At 41.5% G+C, this 23,030-nt stretch overlaps 1 protein-coding gene across 1 annotated transcript in view; it reads left to right on the plus strand.

The window, feature by feature from the left end:
• Positions 1-19,982, plus strand: part of NUP43 (nucleoporin 43) — a 21,394-nt gene extending 1,412 nt beyond the window's left edge. The window contains exons 2-8 of the mRNA XM_075864335.1: positions 1,163-1,285; positions 3,651-3,728; positions 8,565-8,736; positions 9,671-9,806; positions 18,122-18,273; positions 18,361-18,480; positions 19,279-19,982. Of these exons, the coding sequence (XP_075720450.1) occupies positions 1,163-1,285; positions 3,651-3,728; positions 8,565-8,736; positions 9,671-9,806; positions 18,122-18,273; positions 18,361-18,480; positions 19,279-19,508 (1,011 nt within the window). The 3' untranslated portion in view covers positions 19,509-19,982. The remainder of the gene's footprint in view (positions 1-1,162; positions 1,286-3,650; positions 3,729-8,564; positions 8,737-9,670; positions 9,807-18,121; positions 18,274-18,360; positions 18,481-19,278) is intronic.
• Positions 19,983-23,030: the final 3,048 nt, after the last annotated feature.

Raw genomic sequence — 23,030 nt, forward strand, 5'->3', positions numbered from 1 at the left:
CTTTCACTGCACAGTCACACTGTAACAATCACACTGTGTACAATCACGCTGGAAATACGGTCGGTTTTCTGCGCACGCAAATCAGACACGCTTGTGTGAATATAGCCTTAAAGGACAGGTGTTGCGGAAATTTTTTTCTTTATGTTTTTGCTTTTAGTATGTTATTAAAATAAATTGTATTTATTTGTTTTTTTTCTTTCTTTTACTTCTCTATGGGGGCTGCCATTTTTTTTTCATCTCTGTATGTGTCGATTAACGACACATACAGAGATGGAATACGACACATACATCCCCATAGAGAATGCGAACGGGAGCCGTTCCATTCATTATAGCGTACGCCGTCTGTGTGGGAGCGGCGCATGCGCCGCTCCCACACAGTCCTAAAGGAAGGTTTTCGGCCGAGCGACATCCGGCGCCATTTCCATGTGGACCGGAAGCCGCGGCCGGACAGTGAGGTGACTACTTCCGGTCGCGGCTTCCGTCCATATGTTCAGCAGCAAGGACTAGGAGTGGAGGGAGCGGCGGCGGTGGCAGGAGCAGGTAAGTTATGTTTGTGTATGTTCGTGTTATACTGTGTGATTACACTGTATCTAATCCTACTACACTGTGCATTCGCTCAAAAAATGGCGGCACACAGTGTAGGAGGTTTGAACATTCAACCCCCTCCTTTTTCCTGGCACTAGCCAGGATAAAGGAGGGGGGATTGTTTGAGTACACTAGAGCGAGTGTGTCTACACCAAATTTGCAGCATAAAGCAATGAGGTTGCCTTACCACATTGCAATGCTGCAATTTTGGGAATTGCTCCCTCTAGTGACGAGCACATGGAAATGTAATAAATTAGAATCTAATTTATAATATTTCCTGACTTGTGAAAAAAATTGGAGCAATGTGTAATAATTTATTGACTAACAGTTTAACTAAAAAAAATATATATATTTTTCTAGCGACACATTCCCTTTAAAAGGAAGACGAGTTCACATTCTCTTCATGTCCTGTGACACCAATGTTCTGTAAGATACACCATAAATGTCTTATAGCCGGGGTTTCGCCTTGTGTATCCCCCCACCTTTCAGACACTTATCACGCCAGTTATTGTTATGTTGTAAATGTTAATGGTCAAAAAAGCCCTTTAATATATTCTGAGCCTTTTTCATTTTGTAGGAAAACAAAGTATCTATGTGGTCTACTGGAGACTTTGGCACAATCAATATGGAGGAGGATTACCTAGCTGAACCTAAGCTGTTGTGTGATATCAAACATAAAGGAGATGTGATGGACTTGCAGGTATTTTTGTCTCATGCCAATAAAATGTAGACTTCAAATGGGAAATCTGAGTTGATTAGATAATTGTACGTGTGCCCTGTATACAAATTGACTGAGAGGGACTCAGTTTTCCTCCCAGTGATCTGAACCCTTTGGCCCTGCTTTTTCTTCGCTAAGGCCGAATTCAGACGAGCGTGGTATTAGTCTGTGTGACAGCCGTTAAAACAATGTTTTGTCGGACCATGTGACGGGTCCGTTAAAATACAGAACATGTCCTATTTTGTTCCGTTTTCACGGATCCCTTAATAGACAAGTCTATGGAGATCCGTGAAAACAGGACACGCACGGGGCAACTCGGACATGAAAAACTGAAGTTTTTCAAGTCCGTTTTCCACGTTCGTTTGAATTCTCCCTAAGGCTGGGTTCAAATGTTGCATAAATATTACGCTGGTAAACAAGCTTACAGCATGTGTGCGGGTTTTGTTATGGATTTTGGGGCAGATACAGCCTTATATTTTCCCTTGTCGCATTGCAATAAACGCGAGGTGACAATCCATTTTATTTCAGCAATATATAGGGCATAATGTCTAGAATACTCTACAGATTTTTTTTAAACTAAGTGAATAAGGTTTGTTAAATCCCCATTCATATATATTGTACTGTAATTTGTGGTGGAATTTCGGTTTGGATTATGTTACCGAAATTCCACAATATAAACATCCTACATGAGATTGGTTAATCTATACCGTATTATTCCGACTATAGGCTCTCCGGACCATAAGACGCACCCATAAATTGTAGGATAAGAGGAGAAAAAAAGGTTTTGCCTTTAACTGTACATTTCCTGGGTAATATTGAGACCATGGGGTACCACAGTGCCCCAATACAATGCCAGCCGGAGTACCCCATAACAATGTCAGACACAGAAATACAAGGTATTGGCAGCTATAGTGCTCTCACCCTCCCCTGAACTCACCAGACAGACATCAGAGGTGTGGAGAGGAATGGAGAGCAGTGTATGACGCTGATTGGTCAGCGTCATACACTTCTCTCCAAAACGCCCACTTGGTCAAAAAGTAAAAATACGCCCAGTTGGGCATTAAGAAAGTCATTCGCATAAATCTAAAATAGGTCATAACTCCGTCAAAATTTATCGTTTTTCTAAATAAAAAACACTGCTGTAATCTACATTACAGCGCCAATCACATTATGTAGAAGATAGGGCACTTATAAAGTGGTGACAGAGCCTCTTTAAGCACCGAAAAATATTTTGGAGGCAATCGGGTAGATTCAAGAACATCTTTCCGGATGTTGTTTTAGGACTATTCTCCCCGGACAGGATCCAATCCTGTTTTTGAGAGAAATATAAGGCTCACAAGTAGAGTTAAAATACAGCATGGTGTCTCCTGTGCTACCCTATCTGCTTGGGGATGTAGAGTTTTTTTGATTTCATTTAGTGTTAATGTAAGAAGATGTTGAAATGCCGTCCTCCTCCTCAACCCCCCCCCCCCCCCCCCCTCAGAGTGACTGACCGCTCTCCCTGTATGCAAACTCATACAAGAAAAGCTGTCAATCACTCCGTGTGGGCAGGTGTAGCGGGGCTCACAGACTCTTTCATGGCAGACTTTTTTCACCTTTACGAAGATAAACCACCTGACATTTAAATTTCTCACAATTGGAGCACAGACTGACTACAAATGGACAATTTTTATTATGTTATGTGTAGTTATATGGTATTGTGCTTCCTGATGATATGCTGCCTTTAGTGTAACCATTCTTCAAAAAGTGCACGTCCGTTATATCAGGAGCACAGGTTCTGTGATCTTCCTGATGTTAGGGTATGTTCACACGCTTGGCAAAATACGTCTGAAAATACGGAGCTGTTTACAAGCAAAAACAGCTCCTGATTTTCAGACTTTTTTTGTAAAAACTTGCGTGTTTCGCGGCGTATTTTATGGCAGTTATTGGAGCTGTTTTTCACTGGAGTCAATGAAAAACGGCTCCAAAAACGGCCCAAGAAGTCTCCTGCACTTTTTCGCAGGCGTCCTTTTACGCACCGTATTTTGACAGCGACGCGTAAAATTGAGCCTCGTGGGAACAGAACACCGTAAATCCCGTTGCAAGCACTGGGCAGATGTTTGAGGCGTAATGGTGCCGTTTTTTCAGGCGTAATTCGAGGCGTAAACGACCCGAATTACGTCTGAAACCACTGCGTGTGAACATACTCTAACTACATCATGGAGCCTCATTGCAATCATCGATCTACATCTTGGTGCCCCGAAGTGGTTAAACTATTCTAGACAAAAATAAATGTTTTGTCATGTTTAAAAAGGTATTTACAAAAATGGTCTCGTTGATTGATAACCTGTACATTTTATTTATTTAGTTTTTAGATCAAGAGAGATTTGTAACTGCCTCATCAACAGGGAGAGTAACCATCTTTCGTCACCATCAAGGCAATCAGGTAGCCGCGTTTAATAATATTGATAAGCTTGTGATCTTTCCCTTTGGTGGAACACCATAATGTTCCAGTGTTAACATTAACCCCTTGGCGACATAAAACATACTATTGCGTTGCTGTTGCCAAGGTCTTAAGTACGTTGTGTTGCTGATGCGGGCTCAGAAGCTGAGCCCGCACCATCGCCAGCGGAGGTCAGCTGTATATTACAGCTGACTCCCTGCTGCATGGCCAGGACCAGAGCTAGCCTCTAATCCGGCCAATGAACAACTTAAATGCAGTGCTCAAAACCGAGCGCTGTATCTATGGGGTTTACCAGCAGATCGGAGACCCTGTGATGCGATGCAATCGTGGGGTTCTGATAGGCCTCCGGTCTGCCAAAGCAGCTAACTATGGCCTCCTGTCTGCCAAGTACGGAAGCCTGTTAGGTCCTGCTCAGAGGCAAGGCCTAAAAGGCTACCTGCCCCAGAAACCAGATGGCACAGGCTCAGAACCTGAGCCTGCAACATCAGCCGTGGGTGTCAGCTGTATGTTACAGCTGACACCCTGCTATAACTGCAGGGAACGGAGCAAGCGCCGATCCCTGCCATAAACCTCTTAGATGCCACGAACAAAAGCGATCGCGGCATCTTAGTTGTTTGAAGCAGATCGGCTGCGATGTTATCACAGGATTGCCGATCGTTGCTATGGCAATTGGAGGCCTAACAATGGCCTCCTGGTCTGCCATGTACAGAAGCACATTAGGAATGCTGTCAGTGGATAACTGACAGCTCTAACGCATTGCACTATGTGGGTAGTGCAGTGTATTCGGCCGGATTTACACGAGCGTGTGCATTTTGCGCGTGCAAAAACGTGGCCTTTTGCGCGCGCAAAAGGTACTTAACAGCTCCCGTGTGTCAGCCGCGTTTGATGCGTGGCTGCGTGATTTTTGACACTTTGTATGTTTGTAAACGTTTTACTGCTGTTGCGCGAATCACGCTCGTCACACGGAAGTGCTGCGCGTGATTTTCACGCACCCATTGACTTCAATGGGTGCGTGATGCGCGAACAACGCACAAATATAGGACATGTCGTGAGTTTTACGCAGCGGACACGCTGCGTGAAACTCACGGACAGTCTGCACGGCCAATAGACTAACATAGGTCCGTGCGAGGCGCCTGAAAATCACGCGCGTTGCACGGACGTATATCAAGTTCGTCAGAATAAGCCCTAAGAGTAAAGATCAGAGGTGTAGGCCTTCAAGTCCCCTAGTGGGACAAAACAAAAAGTTTATAAAAATGTTGAATAAGAATTCTTTTATTATAAGAAAAAAAACAAAAAACGCTTTAATGTTGTTGTTTTTCCCACATGGTGAACACCGCAAAAATAAATAAACAAAACAATTGCAGAATTGCTATTTCTTTTTGTCACCACCCCTCACAAAACATAGAATAAAAAGTGATCAAAAAGTCGCATGTATCAATAAAAACTACAACCCGCCATGCAATAAACAAGCACTTACACATCTTTTTTTGATAAAATATAAAAGTTATGGTTCTCAGAATATGGTGACATAAAAAATGTATTTAAAAAAAAATGCTCTTTATTGTGCAAACGCTGAAAAACATAAACTATATACATATGGTATCGCCGTAATCGTATCGACCCGCAGAATAAAGTAAATGTCATTTATAGCCCGTGGTGAACAGTTATTTTTTTGTTTGTTTTTTTACATTGTCAGAATTGATAGCTTTTGGTCAGCTTGCTTGCCCAAAAATTGAATAAAAAGTCTATCGCATTTACCCCAAAATGGTACCAATGAAAACTACAGATTGCCCCGCAACAAATAAGCCCTCACACAGCTCCGGTGGAAAAAAAATAACGAAGTTCTGCATCTCAGAATATGGCGACACAAAATGCGTAGTGTGTTCCGAAAGCGGATAAGATTGGGCACCATTTATGCGACACCGGCCACATATCTACAGATTATTTATTTACCCCATTATTATACCCTCTTATTATACACTGATGTACTCTGCACAGTTTATATACGTCCCCACATTATAAACTGAAATACCAGCAAAACCCCAAACAGTGCAACTACCAGGCAATATCCACACTCCAAAAGCCAAATGGCGCTCCCTCCCTTCTGAGCCCAACAGTGTGCCCAAACGGCAGTTTACGTCCACATATATGGCCTCGCCATACCTGGGAGAACCCACTTAACAGTTTGAGGTATTTGTCTTCAGTGGCACGAACTGGGCGCAACATTTTGTGCACTAAAATGGCATATCCGTGCAAAATTTGTATTTTTACTTTGCACCGTCTGCTGCGCTTTCATTTCTAAAGAAAAAAACATGTGGGTCAAAATGCTCACTACACACCTAATATGCCCTATTGGGTGTAGTTTCCAAAATGGGGATTATTACTTGGGGATTTGTATTTCTATTTGACCTCAGAGCCCTGCAATTGTGGGCCAATGCTGTGAAAATCACCAAAATAGGCCTCAAATTCGCATGATGCTCTTCACTTCTGAGCCCTGTCATTTGTCCTGGCGCCTCAGGGTTTTGCAAATATGACATGGCACCCAAAAATCAAATACGCATAATCTGCATTCCAAATGGCGTTCCTGCCATTCTGAGCCCTGCCGAGTGTCCAAACAGCAGTTTATGACCACGTTTGGGGTATTTCCGTACACGGGAGAAATTGCTTTAAAAATGTTGGGGTGCTTTTTCTTCTTTTTTCCTTATGGAAATGAAAAAATTCTATATTTTAGTGTAAAAAATGATGATATTCATTTTCACTGCCTAATTCTACTAAATTCAGCAATAAAACTCTGGGGTTTAAATGCTCACTATACACCTTGATAAACTCCTTGAGGGCTTTAGTTTCCAAAATGGGGTCCCTTTTGGGGGGTTTCCACTGTTTTTGTCCCTCAGGGGCTTGGCAAATACGACATGGCACTGAAAACCGTTCCAGCAAAACTTGAGCTCCAAAATCCAAATTGTGCCCCTTCCATTCTGACGGCTGCCGAGTGTTCAAACTTAAGTGTATGACCACATATGGTATTTACGTAATCGGGAGAAATTGCTTTACAAATGTTGGGGTGCTTTTTCTCTTTTATTTCTTGTAAAAATGAAAACATTAATTGGAGAAAATGTAGATTTCAATTTTTAAGTCTTAATTCAAAGAAATTTTACAAAAAAAACTGTGGGGGGTCAAAATGCTTACTATACCCCACTATGCTCACGAATATATACCCCTAGATGAATTCCTTGGAGTGTAGTTTTCAAAGTTGTGTCTCCGAGGGTTTTTCCTATGTTTTGGTACCACAAGTCTGTTTCAAACCTGACATTGTGCCTAAAATAATTTCTAATAAAAAGGAGGCCTGAAAATCCACTACGTGTTCCTTTGCTTCTGAAGGAAGAGGATGGATGAAAATGCTGTAATTTAAGGTATCGGCACCAGGCTTGTAGGAAAGAATGGTACTTTGAAATGGCTTAGTCAGGACCTGATGAAGGGACCAGTGCGGTCCAAAAACGTGTTGTCAATCCAATAAAGAGAACCTTTTAAAGAAGCCATTTCAAAGTACCATTCTTTCCTGCAAGCCTGGCGCCGATGCCTTAAATTACTGCATTTTATTCATCCATCCTCTTCCTTCATACTTTATTCCTGCGAGGAGGATTCATTCTCCCAGGGATCGCAGTGGGTAGCAGCCGGCATAGACACGCAACTTTTCAACAAACCTTGGAGGCGCGCACCTAGGGTTCTGAGGCCGGTGTTTGTTTATTATCACACTAGGGCCACATGTGGGATATTTCTAAAACCTGCAGAATCTGGGCAATAAATATTGAGCTGCGTTTCTCTGGTAAAACCTTCTGTGTTGCAGAAAAAATTGTGTTCCAAATGAATTTTGGCAAAAAAAATGAAATATCAAGGCCCTCAAAGACCCTTCAGAACTGAACTGGTACCTGTAAAAATAGCCTTTTGACATTTTCTTGAAAATGTGAGAAATTGTTGCTAAAGTTCTAAGCCTTGTAACGTCCTAGAAAAATAAAATGACGTTCAAAAAACAATGGAAACAAAGTACACATGGGAAATATAAACTAGTAACTATTTTGTGTGCTATCCCTATCTGTCATACAAGCAGATACATTTAAATTTAGAAAAAAGCGAATTTTCTCCAAATTTTGGTGTTTTTCACAAATATCGATCAAATATATCGATCAAATTTTTTCACAAAGTAAAATGTCATGAGAAAAGAATCTCGAATGCTTTTACTTATCCAAGCGATTCGACGTTATTACCACATAAAGTGACGTATGTCAGATTAAGGGTATGTTCACACGCTTGGCAAGAAACGTCTGAAAATACGTAGCTGTTTTCGAGGGAAAACAGCTCCTGATTCTCAGACGTTTTTTTAAGCCACTCACGATTTTTCGCAGCGTTTTTTACAGCCGTTTTTGGAGCTGTTTTTTCTATAGTCAAAGAAAAACTGCTCCAAAAACGTCCCAAGAAGTGACATGCACTACTATTTCGCGGGCATCTTTTTACCTGCCTTGTTTATGGAAAACAAGGCGTAAAAAAAACGCCCCCGTCGGAACAGAACGCCGTATTTCCCATTGAAATCAATGGGCAGATGTTTGGAGGCGTTCTGCTTTTTTCAAGCGTTTTTTGAGGCGTAAACTCCCCAAAATACACCTGAAAACACTCCGTGTGAACATACCCTTAAAAAAAATAAGCAAACTGTCCCCAAGGGGTTAAAACATGAACCACGTGTGTTTTTTTTTTTTTTTTTTTGTTATTTTTACTGCTGTTTGGCAAAGTATACTAAAATACTTAATCTGATTTCTATTTCCAAAGACGCTGTCAGAAAAGCAGAAATGGGAGTATGCTCATCACCATGTTGGTTCTGATGGGACAGGAGCTCCCTGCACTGGTATAGTGTGCAACAATCCTGAAATAGTTTCCGTTGGTGAAGATGGTCGTATAAATCTTTTCAGAGCGGACAGCAAAGATATAGTGAGGACGATTGGTATGTTTGGTAAAGCTAACCTTTAGTTAAATAGGACTTTTTCCTTTCGGAGAGAAAAAATTCTGGAACTGTTTAATTGGGAGATTATTTGAGATATTAAATGTCTTACTGTCACAACAGTCCTCCTTGTCTTGTGGCTTTTATATTGCTTATGTGCCTAAAATATGGCGCTGATTTCATCCAAAGTCCTGTGGTCACTCCTACAGAGCAGGGCATATTACACATGATAGGCATCAAAACAGGACCCCCAGCAGAAAATAACACCATATTATACTTACCCAGTCACCACTCCTGAGTCGAGTCCTCTTCACCAGCCGCAGCACTGGCTCCTGACACAATTCAGCTCCAGGACATTTTCTGCACTTTGTTCGGCGTCAGGCCATTGTATGTGGTGTCAGGAGGTGAAAGACCCGACCAGACCGGGAAGAGTAAGTATATGGAGTAAAGGTGGCAAGATCGATACATGGACGGCCCTGCCAGTTATGAAGAAACAAGATTATAGTACAGGCCTTTGCAAGCTATTTGGTTTTTCTATATATTTTAATTAGTCTATACAGCTTATAAACAGCAGGCCTATCTTGCGGGCTGTGCGTAACGCAGTAGGAGACGCTCTGTCCTACGCTCTCCTAGGCCTCCATCTCCAGTACGGGTACCAGCACTGTAGAATCACATTTCATTACTACGTACTGGAGACAGAAGCCTAGGAGACATAGCAGGATGTGCTGCCTCCTGCTACAGTTATAAGCTGCCTGCAGCACAGAACCTGGCTGGCTCGTGCTGCTGTATAAACTAATGAAACTTTGCTGCCCTTTGGCTGCATTTAATTTTCTGTCACACACACACACACACACACACACACACACATGTTTGATACTGTATGTAAATATTTGATCTAATTCGTAAATATAAACTTGATTTTTTTCCCACCCCCCAGATGATGCAGATAGTAGTACCATCCATGCAGTCATTTTTCTCCGCACTACAGAAATCTTAACCGTTAATTCCATTGGACAGTTGAAGATGTGGGATTTGAGGCAACAAGGGAATGATCCTACGCATATATTTTCTATGTAAGTTTACATTTAAGTGATTAATAGCCACATTCAACTATAAGGAAAATGTTTAAAATTGTCATGCCCATCATTACCTCCTAATACAAACATTGCCTGTGTTGGGGAAGGGTGAGCCGTCCATGATTGATGTTTTTTTGGCCATCACTAAATGCAATACCACGCTATCCTCCATGTCGCTACAGTTGGGAGGTGTACGTGAGGATGTGGGGCTTATCCGACATGATTTACAGAAAGTCTGACAGGATGTCGGCGGTGGAGGGACACGTTAGTGAGAGAGGATGCCATTTTACCCATGCAAAGAGATGTTTTGAAGCGTGACCGCGCCATTTTGAATTTGCAAGCTAAGGCGAATGATTTGGAGAATAGACTCCGACAAAATAATGTCCGATTGGTGGGTTTGCCTGAACGCACAGAGGGTAATACCCCGACTGAATACGTTGAAACCTACTTTTGGTGATGCGATTTTGACGCCCATGTATGCCGTGGAACATGCTCACAGGGTCTCCATGAGACCACTTCCGCCTGGGTCACAGCCGCGGACCATACTAGTTAAGCTCCTACATTATCGTGACAGAGATGCCATTTTGAAAGCGGCCAGGTATATGAAAGATGTTACTGTTGATGGCCATCGTGTAGCGTTCTTTCCAGACTTCTCAGCGGATATCCAAAAGAAATGTCTTTTTGTTCCAGGAGGTAAAGAGGAGATTGCGTACACTCCAAATCCCATATGCGATGTTGTATCCTGCAAAGCTTTGAGTGGTTGCCTTGGGGGAAACACATTTCTTTGAGAACTCTAAGGACGCTGTGAAATGCTTGACCGCAGTGAACGTCGTATTCGAGATTCAGATGGATAGATGGTGGAACAGACCTCTATATATGCAAAACTAGTTTTTCCAGGGAGCCGGTTGCTCCGAAACACTAGATGCTGATTCGACTGACTTTCCTTTGAATCCAGGAGTGGTTGGGGTATGTGCACACGAGAACGGTCTTTTACGTCTGAAAAGACACTGTTTTCAGGAGAAAACAGCTGCGTCGTTTCAGACGTAACAGCTCCTCCTCGCATTCTGCGAGGCGTCATTGACGCCCGTAATCTTGAGCTGTTCTTCATTGACTTCAATGAAAAACGGCTCAAATTACGTTTCAAAGAAGTGCCCTGCACTTCTTTGCGGAGGCAGTCATTTTACTGTCAAACGACGACGCGTAAATTACTGGTCATCGGCACAGTACGTCGGCAAACCCATTCACATGAATGGGCAGATGTTTGCCTACGTATTGGAGCCGTATTTTCAGGCGTAAATCGAGGCATAATACGCCTCGTTTACGCCTGAAAATAGGTTGTGTGAACCCAGCCTTACAGGACACTGACGTTTGATTTGTCTGAAACATGTCCAGGTTCAAGGAGCACTGGTGCCCTGACTTGCTTTGGCTAAAGCAGGTCTTTTGGCGTATGTGGGTTGTTTTGGTTTGGGGGTCCTGGGTAATTTTTTGGGGTTCTTCCAGAGTATGCCTACTTGTTTTAAATATAATATGGGTTCATACTGTGCTTGTATGAAAATACGTTTTCTCCTGTTTTTTTTTTTTTCTGTAAAGCTTATGGCTCTTAATGTCACGACTATATCCTGGAATGTTCAGGGCCTTGGAGACTCTGTTAAGCTATCTTTGAGTATGTTAAGTCTAATTTTTCTGCTATATTATGTTTTCAAGAAACGCACCTCTCAAGGGATAGAATTGCAACTATACATTGTGCGTGGATGAGTCATGAATATCATTCTGTTCCCACCAGTTACTCAAGGGGTGTCTATCTGGTGATCCATCGTTTGATACCCTTTCAGTGTCTTCAGGTTGATGATGAGGGGAGATATGTTTGTCTTCATTGCACTATATACTCTATACAATATATAATTATCTGAGTTTATATTCCGCCTCCCTTTAACTATGATGTACTTAGAAAGGTTCTGCATTTTACTGGCACTAGACCAGGTATAGCGTTTGTTCTGCTGGGAGATTTTAATAACTATATACATCCTTATTGGGATAAATGTAATAATGGTGGAGCGAGTGTGGATGGTCCTTTAACTGCTTTTGGCTCTTTTCTTCAGGAGGTGATGCTGCTGGATTTATGGAGAATTAAACCTACTCATTGTTGCTGTTTTTCTAGCTCACATACAGCTTGTCCGTATAGATCTTGGATTGGGCCTTGACACTGTAGCCGGAGCGATTGTAACTGTTGAATATCTACCTAGGGCACTCTCTCTGATCATTCTCCCTTATTGTTGGTTATCTCTTTATCTCAAGGTACTAGAACTAATCGGACACTGTGGAGGTTGAATGCCTTTTGGTTAACTATTATAAATGTTTCTGATGTGCTTAAAGAGGCTCTGTCACCAGATTATAAGTGCCCTATCTCCTACATAATCTGATCGGCGCTGTAATGTAGATAAGTGGTTTTTATTTTGAAAACCGATACATTTTGAGCAAGTTATGAGCAATTTTAGATTTATGCTAATTCGTTAATGACCAACTGGGCGTTGTACAGAGGAGTGTATGACACTGACCAATCGGTGACCAATCCGCTTCATACACTTCCCATTGTTCCAGCGTGATTTTGCAGTGAAAGAAGCTGGGCAGGGGAGGGGGAAGTATGGAGCGGGCTCATGGAGTGAACCCGCTCCATTCGATGCGGGTGTCGGCTGTTTGTTACAGCCTACACTTCAGAGTAACGAGCGGCATCGCCCTCTAGCGCGATCCCGCTAGTTTAAATCGTTAAATGTTGCGGTCAATAGCGACCGCAAATTTAAATCGTTAGAGGGGCTCGCCCACCTCTTTCTAACAGCTCATCGCGCCCCCCACAACGCAATCGCGGGGGGCGATGCTTGCTATGGCTGCCTGGGGGCCTAATGAAGGCTCTCAGGTCCGCCATCTTTGTACACCTATTAAGCCTTGCCTCCTGCAGGGCTTAATAGATGCCTGTCAGAATCCCGATATACTGCAATACATTAGTATTGCAGTATATCGTGCAAGCGATCTAACGATCGCTGGTTGATGTCCCCTAGGGGGGACTAATAAAAAAAAAAGTAAAAATTAGTTAAAGTTGTTTTTTGTGTGAAAAAAAATTAAATATTAAGTTAAAAAAAAAAACATTTTCCCCCTAGAGCCTAGTAAAAAAAAATAAACATAATTGGTATCGCCGCGTCCGTAAAAGTCTGAAGTATTACAATATATCATTATTTAACCCGCATGGTGAACGGCGTAAAAAAATTTATGAAATGTGTAAACGCCAGAATTTTTTATTTTTTTTTTTTTTTTGGGCACCTAATCTCACACAAAAAATGAAATAAGTGATCAAACCGTCGCATGTACACCAAAATGGTATTATTAAAAACTACAGCTTATCCCGCAAAAAATAAGCCCTCATACCACTTAATTGCCGGAAAAATAAAAGTATTATGGCTTTTGGAATTTGGCGACACAAAATACATTTTATTTTTTACACTTAGGTTTTTACTTGTAAAAGTAGTAAAATATAGAAAAAAACATATATATTTGGTTTCGCCGTAATCATATAGACCCACAGAATAAACGTAACATGTTTTAATTGCGTGAATTCCGTAAAAACGGCACGTAAAAAAACATGGAGGAATCGCTGTTTGTTTTTTTCATTTTCTACCCCACAAATATTTTTTTTTCCTGTTTCCTAGTTCATTATACGGCAAAATAAATGGTGCTACGAAAAACTACAACTCGTCCCGCAAAAATCAAGCCCTTATAGGACTATATCGACTGAAAAATAAAGACTTTATGGCTTTTCGAAGGTGGGAAGGAAAAAACTAATATCTGAAAAAGGGCTGTGGCGGGAAGGGGTTGATCATTAGAATCAGGCTCACCATCTGGCGGATCCCCTCACTTCTTCCATGCTGTCCCAATCTCTCGGCGTCTTCCGAGAGTTAGTGGGCATGCGTTGGCTCTATCATTTTGCGCATGACTGTTCCTTCTATTTCATGCAAAAAGAGTCGTGACACGCACGATCCTCTGACTAGTGGAGTTCTTCATGCGCACGCCCAGTGAAGCTAGAACATCCCTCTAGCTGTATGAACTTCACTAAGGAATTAACCCTGTATGTGCCATTTAGTGATTTGGAGTTTTCATACATTTTTGGAGGGCATTGCCTCTACCCCTAGAGTTTGTGTGGTCCGGTTATAGGTGTTCGTCCTCAATTGAAATAGGGACGCCTCACCCCGAACATGGATCAACATGGTGCCCGATCCGTATAATACAGACCGTATGTATACATGTCGTCCCAAACCCGTACCAATACAATCTAATAAGGGGAACTAAAGCAGTATTACTGCAGCATAAATTGTACTCCATTCTTGTATTCACTCTAGGGCTTTCCTTATGCAATAAAGATTTTATAATACTTGACTAAACTTCAGAGGCAGACATTAATATTACAGATAGATGCAGAATCAATGAAAATACATAGTTTTTGCAGCATGTGCATGGTGAATGAATGAATGAGGGGATCCGTACTGGGTGAGTCTTCATATATTACCTTCAATAAACAGAAAAATAATAAAATTAGTTAATCAATATGTAATCCATTTCAGTCTGATGGTGGAGAAAGGTCAACAGGGAAGCGGGCAGGCGAACTCCTTAAGAATGTTCTATAAGGCTTCGTTCACATCTTCGCCGGGACTCCATTCATGGTGTTTCATCGAAGCTTTCCGTCAGAGGCACCGATGAACGTAATCCAAACGGAAACTAGGTTTCCGTTTGCATCACGGTTGATTTTAATGGTGACGGATAATGTGCAAATGGTTTCAGTTTGCCATCGTTGTTTAAGGGTTCCGTTGTTTTGACGGACTGAATAGCACAGTCGATTTACGGTTTTCCAGCAAAACGACAGGACCCTTAAACAACGGAAGCCATTTGCACCGTATCCGTCGTCATTGAAATCAATGGTGATGCAAACGGAAACCTAGGCTTTCCGTTTGGATTCCGTTCATGGGTTGCCCTGAGGGAAAGCTCCAATGGAACACATGAACGGAGTCCCAACGCCGATGTGAACGAAGCCTAAGTTTGATATTTGTAGTTGTGTGTAGATATTTTGGATTTGGAAAGCGTAGCCATTCATGGGTAGAAAATTAGGTCATTGGGTCCAGGGGAAAAACCCCGAATGAGATATTGGCACAAGCCAGGAAGACCACCTATTCATGTTTGGTATGCTTGGGAAGATAAATAAGAGCTCTCATTTTTATATACTAAAAACATAATTGTGGCAGAGTCCCATAAACATATCTAACCAATCCAAGATTTTTATTTTTTTTTGTCCAGGTGAAGGAGATGCCTGTTACCATATGACCATCCTCCTCTGGGACCTCAGACTAGTTAACATCCACACTGAAAGTTAGTGAAAAAGGGAAATTTGGTTTGTACTCTGTCCTTTTGAAAAGGGAGAAGTCACCTACCAGGTGTCTGTCGTTGGGAAGCCATATGTCGATTGCAGTGACTGCCCATGTTTTCAGCTGTCCCCACTGTTGGACTTTTGAGGTGTTGGAAACCTATGTGAGGACTTTAGCATAATTCTGTCATCTAGAGTAAGTGGTTGTGAATTTGTGGTAAATTAATAAGCTCATTAGTGTAATTTACCCCTGTGACGTGACCTGAGAGCGGCGATTGTCACATTTAACAGCCTATATATTTTTTTTCTAGTATTGTGACATTTACACTGGTTAGTATTGTTTACAGTTCACATGTATAATATCTTACCATATTAAAATGAACCTTGCAGAATGTGCGCGCACGCTCTCTGCAGAACGACAAGACTGTGATCCCGCGAGAGAGATCACACAGCACAAGCCACTCTCACAAATGTCCGTACATGATTGGACAGAGTCAGAGCGATAAGTAACGCTCCCCCATGCCATTTAGAAACAAAGAAACGCCCCATCGACCGTTCAGGGGGTTATTTACATATCGCTCGCCAAATATAACTGCACCGATATCTAAATAACGGAGGGGGCTAGAAAACCTAGTTTAAAGTGAGAAAAGGGTCTGTGTAGCAGTGCTTATTCCTTGGTGCACTCCGCTGCATGTGTATGGGCAGGTGAAATGTTCTCTTTAATTTATTATAAGACACGAGCAGAAAGATATTGAGATCACCATGCTGTTTCTATAGGTGTAACTACAGGATATTTTACTCGTGTTTGCAAGTCTATTGATTAAAAAAAATCTGGCTTCTGTCTTTGGCAACCTGAATTCTGTTCGGACCAGTGGGGCAAGTGAGAAGTTTTGAATATCCCCACAGTCCCCTTTTATTGAAAAGTAGTTTAAAATGTAAGCTTTACCTTTTTAAAGAGGTTGCCCAAGAATATATAAAATAATTAACCCTCGCTGAAGCTGTTCTTAATAAAATACAATAAATGTATTTAATACACTTTTTTTAAATGGTGCTTTTTCTCTGTGCCGCCGTCTCTGTAGGCCGCCACTGCTCAATGTTATGTTATGTGATCGTGGCAATCAATTGATGCAAGACATTACATTTTGTCCATAGTAACTTCCCATCTCGCAGCAGCAATTGCCTGCCAGTAACGTGACATTAATTATGGACTCCCTTAGACCTCCTTCACACACAGAATTTTTATGGTGTTTTAAACTGCATTAAAAAACGTTCTGAAAAAAACGCTGGCGTTTATAAAATTGAACGAGCGTTTAAGGCCTTTTTACATAGGTTGAAAAAAGACATGGGTCCATTAGGTTCAACCTGTCTCAATAAATTACCTGTCGTTTATTGTTTAACTATAAGGCTGGATTCACACGAGCACATTACGTCCGTAATGGACGGACGTATTTCGGCCGCAAGTCCCGGACCGAACACAGTGCAGGGAGCCGGGCTCCTAGCATCATAGTTATGTAATACGCTAGGAGTCACTGCCTCGCTGCCGGACAACTGTCCCGTACTGTAATAATATTTTCAGGCAGGGACTACTAGCATCGTACAAAACTATGATGCTAGGAGGCCGGCTCCCTGCACTGTGTTCGGTCTGGGACTTGCGGCCGAAATACGTCCGTCCATTACGGACGTAATAGGCTCTTTTGAATCCAGCCTTACCCTCAATGCCATTCGTAAATAAATAAGCATCTAGCCCTGAAAATACCCCAATGACCAGCTAAGTTTTTCTGTTTGCTTTGCTGCCTTTCAGCGGTCATAACTTTTTTTTTTTTTTTTTTCTTTCTTTGATGTGGCTGTATGAGGCCTTATTTTATGCAGGAGAAATTGTTTTTTTTCCACGCAGTTTGGGGGTAAAAAAAAAAATTTACGCCGTGAATATAGGAAAAAGCGATTCTCTGCATTTTTCTTTTATCCCGTTCACATTTCATGCTGAATAACCTGTTCAATTAAATTTGTCAGGTTATTACAGTTGTGTACCGAATATGTGTAGATTTTATGTAATATGGGGGCAATAAAATATATTTTATGCAAAATAATTACTACTTTTTGGGGAATTTTATTTATTTTTAATCCCATTAAGGGATAACTTTGCTTAACTTTATTTTTTACTTATAATGTATTAGCATATAATACATCACACTGTCAATATGACGCAGGCGGCTGTTAGGGCAGAACATAGTGTGCCCAAACAGCAGGCAAACTGAACAGACAGCCCCGGGGTCCTTTGTAGGTGACTGGAATCCCGGTGATGCGATCAAGGAGGGGAATTCCCTTTGATCATGCCGCGGCGATCAAAGGGTTAAACAGCTGGGGTCCAAATGACACCCCCCCCCCCCAGCTGTGTTCAGGAGGCTGCTGCGAGATCAGGAGCTGTTCGTTACAGCTCCTGCTTAGAGTACGAGCGCTCATCAGCCTCATCTACATCGGCGCCAAAAGACTACGTTGTAGACTGGGGATGTGCACCGCCTGACGTCAAGAAAGTAGCCGGTCGGGAAGGAGTTAAATGCTGACGTATCTGCCATCACTACCTCTTGGGGAAGGGCATTCCATAGCTTGACCACTCTAACTGTAAAGAACCCTTTTCAATATTGATGTCTGAAACTTCTTTCTTCGACGCGCAATGGTCGTACCTGGTACTTAATAGAGTCCTTGGAAGGAACAGATCGTGTGCTAGTTCTCTGTATTGACCACACATCTACTTATACTTTTTAGTGGCATTTTTAATTTGGTGCCACCATGCATTGAAAAACGCTGCAAAAAAAATACATTTATGTCCTGGATGATCCCTTTAAGTTATACATATGATGCTGACTACACCAATGAAATAATTGTATCTTCTTGCCTTCCATTTACTTTTTAGAGCGAATGAGCGAGTGCCATTACACTGCTTAGACCGACATCCAAGTCAGCAGCATGTGGTAGCTACGGGTGGCCAGGATGGCATGCTTTGTATCTGGGATGTTAGACAGAGCCGAACACCAATATCTCTTCTCACTGCCCATGATGCAGAGAGTAAGTTGCCACTGTCACATCTGCATTACCTGTCCTGGATTTAAAGAATCAATAACATTTTACATGACCTTTTATGTGTATTTATAGTGTGGGAGGTCCATTTCCACCCTTCAAAACCTGATCATTTATTCACGTGTTCTGAGGATGGGTCTTTGTGGCATTGGGATGCATCCGTTGAAGTTATGGAAAGGCCTTCATTTCTTCTCGGTGAGTATATATCTAGTAAATTTTTGGTAATTGTTTCCATAGAATCATTAAATATTCCTTTTACTAATTAGGAAGTTCTTAATACAATAATAGCCAAAATACAGAAATTTTTTGTTCGCTAATTTTTTGTTCGCTAATTTTTTGTTCGCTAATTTTGTTTGAGTAAAATGACTGACTTTTTAAACAATTACACATCTTGTCCTGTGTACTGAGATCCCGACCGATTTGATAGAACGAATGTGTAGCAGCACTTTGCTGATCAGTAACAATATAATGCTTGTACTCGGCTGTCTGAGAATAGTCAACAAGAGCCGAAGGGGCATGCCTGTTCATTTGTGGTGGTTTATGTTGCTGTAGTGTCGTGCCCATGGAGGGACATGGCCCAGAGCTAATGTGGCTTAGCCTGGCAGCAGGGGTGATGTTGCGCTTCTGGGTTGCTCCCCCTGCAGGTTCTGGGTTTCAGTGCATTGGTTGCCATGTGATACCGCACTTAATAGAGTGGGGACCCACTTAACAGAGGTTGCCGTGAAGTGGCAAGTGGACTTATACAGTTTTGATTAAATTGTTAACCAATAACCTCATGGTCGTATATTTTGCTTAGCAGCAATAGATCATGGTGTATAAAGTGAACGTTTGGTACATGTCCTTGTTCTACAGTAATGGCCTCTGAATTGAGTGCTTCAGCCCATTCATTCTAGAGGTCGGACGCCTCACCCACACTGATTACAACAAATTTTGACATATCTGTTTCCTGTTGACTGAGTTTTTTGTTTGTTTTTTTTTTTTCTTATTTCACAGGAGGAAGAGGAAACGTAAACTTTTCTCGTAGCAATGTCGGACAGTCTTTCAACCAGTCATTGATGACTTCTTGGCTGAATAGTGATCCCACAAAAGGACACCTAGAAATTAACAGCCTTTTACCCCCCAGTAGCAACCTATCTGTGAACAGCCTGGATGTTTTAGGAGAATACCTTGTCTGTGGTACAGATTCAGAGTCGATCTGCCTTCTGAAGCAGCCACTTGCATAAGCCACAAAGAACTGAAACCGTAGATGGACTAGTAGAGTTATAAGGAACATTTAAATGCTGTATAGCTTGCTCACTGTTAATTGTCTTGTCATTTTTGTTACTATAGATAGAAAATTAACTAAAGACTCAACTGCTAACATGTTACGTTTGTTCTTTAAAAAAAAATGGACTGATCTATCTCGGCAGCAATTTAATAAGCCCGTTGTTTAATCTGTAATATATCTGAAAAATTCCTTAAAGGGATATTCCCTTAGACATTTATGGCATATTCACAGGCATGTGCAAGTATGAACAGGAAAGAAACCTATGTAAACAATGTATAGGCTGCAGCGCTCATATGAACTCCGTGATCCCTTCTAACAGCTGATCCCCCACCAATGTAAAATGTATGGTCTATCCAAAGGCATCAATTTTACAATCCCGGATAACCCCTTTAATCTGAAATTTCATTAAATAATTCTAGTTCTTTCTGAATTGCTGCCTTTTTTTGTCTGGGAATAAATCCGGTTAGGCTGAAACTACAGGACAATTTAACACTTCACTTTGTTTTCACGTTAGATCAGTGTGTAACCGACCACTAACTTTAGCAAGGGGGGGGGGGGTGTCGCATGAAAGGGCGTGTTTTATGGTCTTGACATTTTTAAAGAGTATCTGTCAGCTGAATTTTCGTCCGTTTTTTAGAAAATACCCCCTCAACCCCACCCAAAAAAAACAAACCCCAACTAACTGATGTATTCCTGTGAGGATACATTGCATTGGGGGGTGGGTCTGTCTTAATCCAGTCTGTCTTAAGGGGTGGTGAGGGGGGGGGTCTGCTCTGGAATCTGTTGGAGGGAGTGTCTTAAGGGCGGGGATTTGCTCTGGGGTCTGCTCTAAGGTTTGTGTCGGTGTCTTCTCTGGCGTCTTTTTGTTTTGGAGGGGAGTCTGCTCTGAGGTCTGTTGGGAGGGGTCTGTCTTTCAGGGTGCTCTGGAGTCGGGGGGAATCTGTATTGAAGGTCTGGTCTGGGGTCTATATTGAGGGGGGGTTCTGAATGGCTACATACAGCAAGAGCAGCAGTTTCCGTCTCCTCTCATAAAGAGAGCACACAGTCTTCCTAAGTAGGGTTGTTTTTTTTTTTTTATAATATAATATTTTTTATTTGAATTGTATCAAAATATTCCATACTACATAACAAAAACAAACAAAATGTTCCAAGTTAACATTGTATTAAACAAAGTATTAAGTAGTACATATCCCGAAAGGGGTTCAAATAGATAATATTGAAAAATCAACAATCGCCACTAAAACCCTGGAAAATATTGTAAGAGGAGAGAGAGAGGGAAAAAAACAAAAACATTACTTAAACCGCTACTAACACATTTGCTCTAAGGTCTTTCTGTTCGGGGGATAGTTCCACTATCCATCTGTTGCAGCTAATAAATATAAAATTTAAATTATGCAGATTATATAAAAAAAAAATCCCTTTGCTCTTTACTTGGCGTCAAGTAATATGATCTTTCTAAAAGCATCAGTCTATTCACCTTATGGTGCCATTCTACTTGCCGTGGAAAATCTTTTGAGATACATTTATAAATGATAACCAATCCTTCCAGAAACAAAACCTTTCTAATTTTCAGGGCGGAGGTGCCAAGAACAAATCGCGTCGGTTCCATTGGAACTTCTTTCCGAATTAATTTAGAAAAAGATGCTGCTACTCGACCTCCAGTATCCGCTTGATGTATACCGCATTTCTGAGAATTATCGTTATACCTTAACCCCGTAACCTTTAAAAGCTTTGTGGTATAATAGTCTGATCATAAAACAAATCGGTGATCGTGATTTAATGATGAATCTCCGATATGTTTAGAAAACAACCCCCCAATCGATCCTAATCCCAAGATCCTTATCCCTTTTTCCTTGTGATTTAATTCTTTTCTTCATCCCCTAAAACAAAGTTGTTGTTTTTATATAGTGAGGACAAAATTCCTTTCATATTTTTTAAACATTCTAATGATTGAAAAGGTGTAAGAACGAACCACTACTTATATTTTAATGGCCAAAAAGGCGTGTTTTATTTAAAAATATTAAACAGACCGTAATCCGGGACCTTGTACAGTCTCTGCAATTCTGTAAAATATTTTAGTTGTGCGTTATTAACCCCTTAGTGACCACCAATACGCCTTTTCACGGCGCTCACTAAGGGGCATTAGGCTAGGCAGTCGCCTTTTCACGGCGGCCCAGTCTAAGTCCGGCACGGGTGTCCCATGCAGGCTGGAGCCGGGGCTCGGCTGTCTGACAGCCGGGCTCCTGCTGCAACGGTAGCGATCAAAGTTTATATAGAGTGCAGCCGTTTAACCCCTTAAATGCCGCGGTCAATAGCGATCGCGGCATTTTACTTGTTTACAGAGGGAAAGCGCTCCCTCTGTCACCCATCGGTGGCCCGCAAGTGCAATCGCGGGCCTCCGATGGGGTGTCATGGCAGCCGGGGGCCTGATAAAAGCCCCCGGGTCTGCCCTGGACATATGCACGTCCTAATAGATTGCCTGTCAGATTTACACTGACCGCCAATAATGCTCTGGTATACTAAGTATACCAAAGCATTAGAGCAGCGATCTAAAGATCGCATAGCAAAGTCCTCTAGTAGGATTAATAAAATAAGTAATGTGAAATAAAAATGACAGTGAAAAAATACATTTTTCCCATAAAAAGTGGTGTTATTTAGGAAGTTTAAAAAAAAAAAAAACATATATGGTATCGCCGCGACCATAATGACCCATTCAATAGATTTATGTAATTTATACCGCAAGGTGTACACCGTAAAATAAAACTGCAAAAAACGATGGCGAAATTGCTATTTTTTTTCCATTGCCCCCCAAATAAGCCATAATAAAAGTTAGAGGCTCTGTCACCAGTTTATAAGTATCTCCTACCTAATTTGATAGGTGCTGTAATGTAGATAACTGTGGTTTTTATTTTGAAAACGATCATTTTTGAGCAAGTTATGAACAATTTTAGATTTATGCTAATTAGTTTCTTAATGCCCAACTGGGCGTTTTTTAACTTTTTACCAAGTGAGCGTCCCACAGAAACTTTACCGACGTGTCGAGTGTGAATAGACATCGTGTCCTGGCTGGAGGCGATGTCTATTCACTCTCGATGCTTTGGTAAAGTTACTCTGGGAGTAAGTTACAGCACAGCGTGATCTCGCGAGATCACGCTGTCCTGTGAGCACAGATAAAAATGAATTAAGAGGAGTGTGTGATGCTGATTGGTCACCCACTTGGTAACAAGTTAAACACCCAGTTAGGCATTAAACTAATTAGCATAAATCTAAAATTGTTCATAACTTGCTCAAAAGATTCAATCAGATTAGGTAGGAGGGCACTTATAATGTGGTGACAGAGCCTCTTTAATCAATAAGTCCCATGTACCCCAAAACCGTACCAATCAAAACTGTCTTGTCCCGCAAAAAACAAGCCCTCATATCACTACATTAATGGAATATAAAAAAAAATTGGTTACTGGATGAGTAAGAACAGAGT

Source organism: Rhinoderma darwinii, chromosome 4 (assembly GCF_050947455.1).
Source record: "Rhinoderma darwinii isolate aRhiDar2 chromosome 4, aRhiDar2.hap1, whole genome shotgun sequence".
Taxonomy (NCBI): domain Eukaryota; kingdom Metazoa; phylum Chordata; class Amphibia; order Anura; family Rhinodermatidae; genus Rhinoderma; species Rhinoderma darwinii.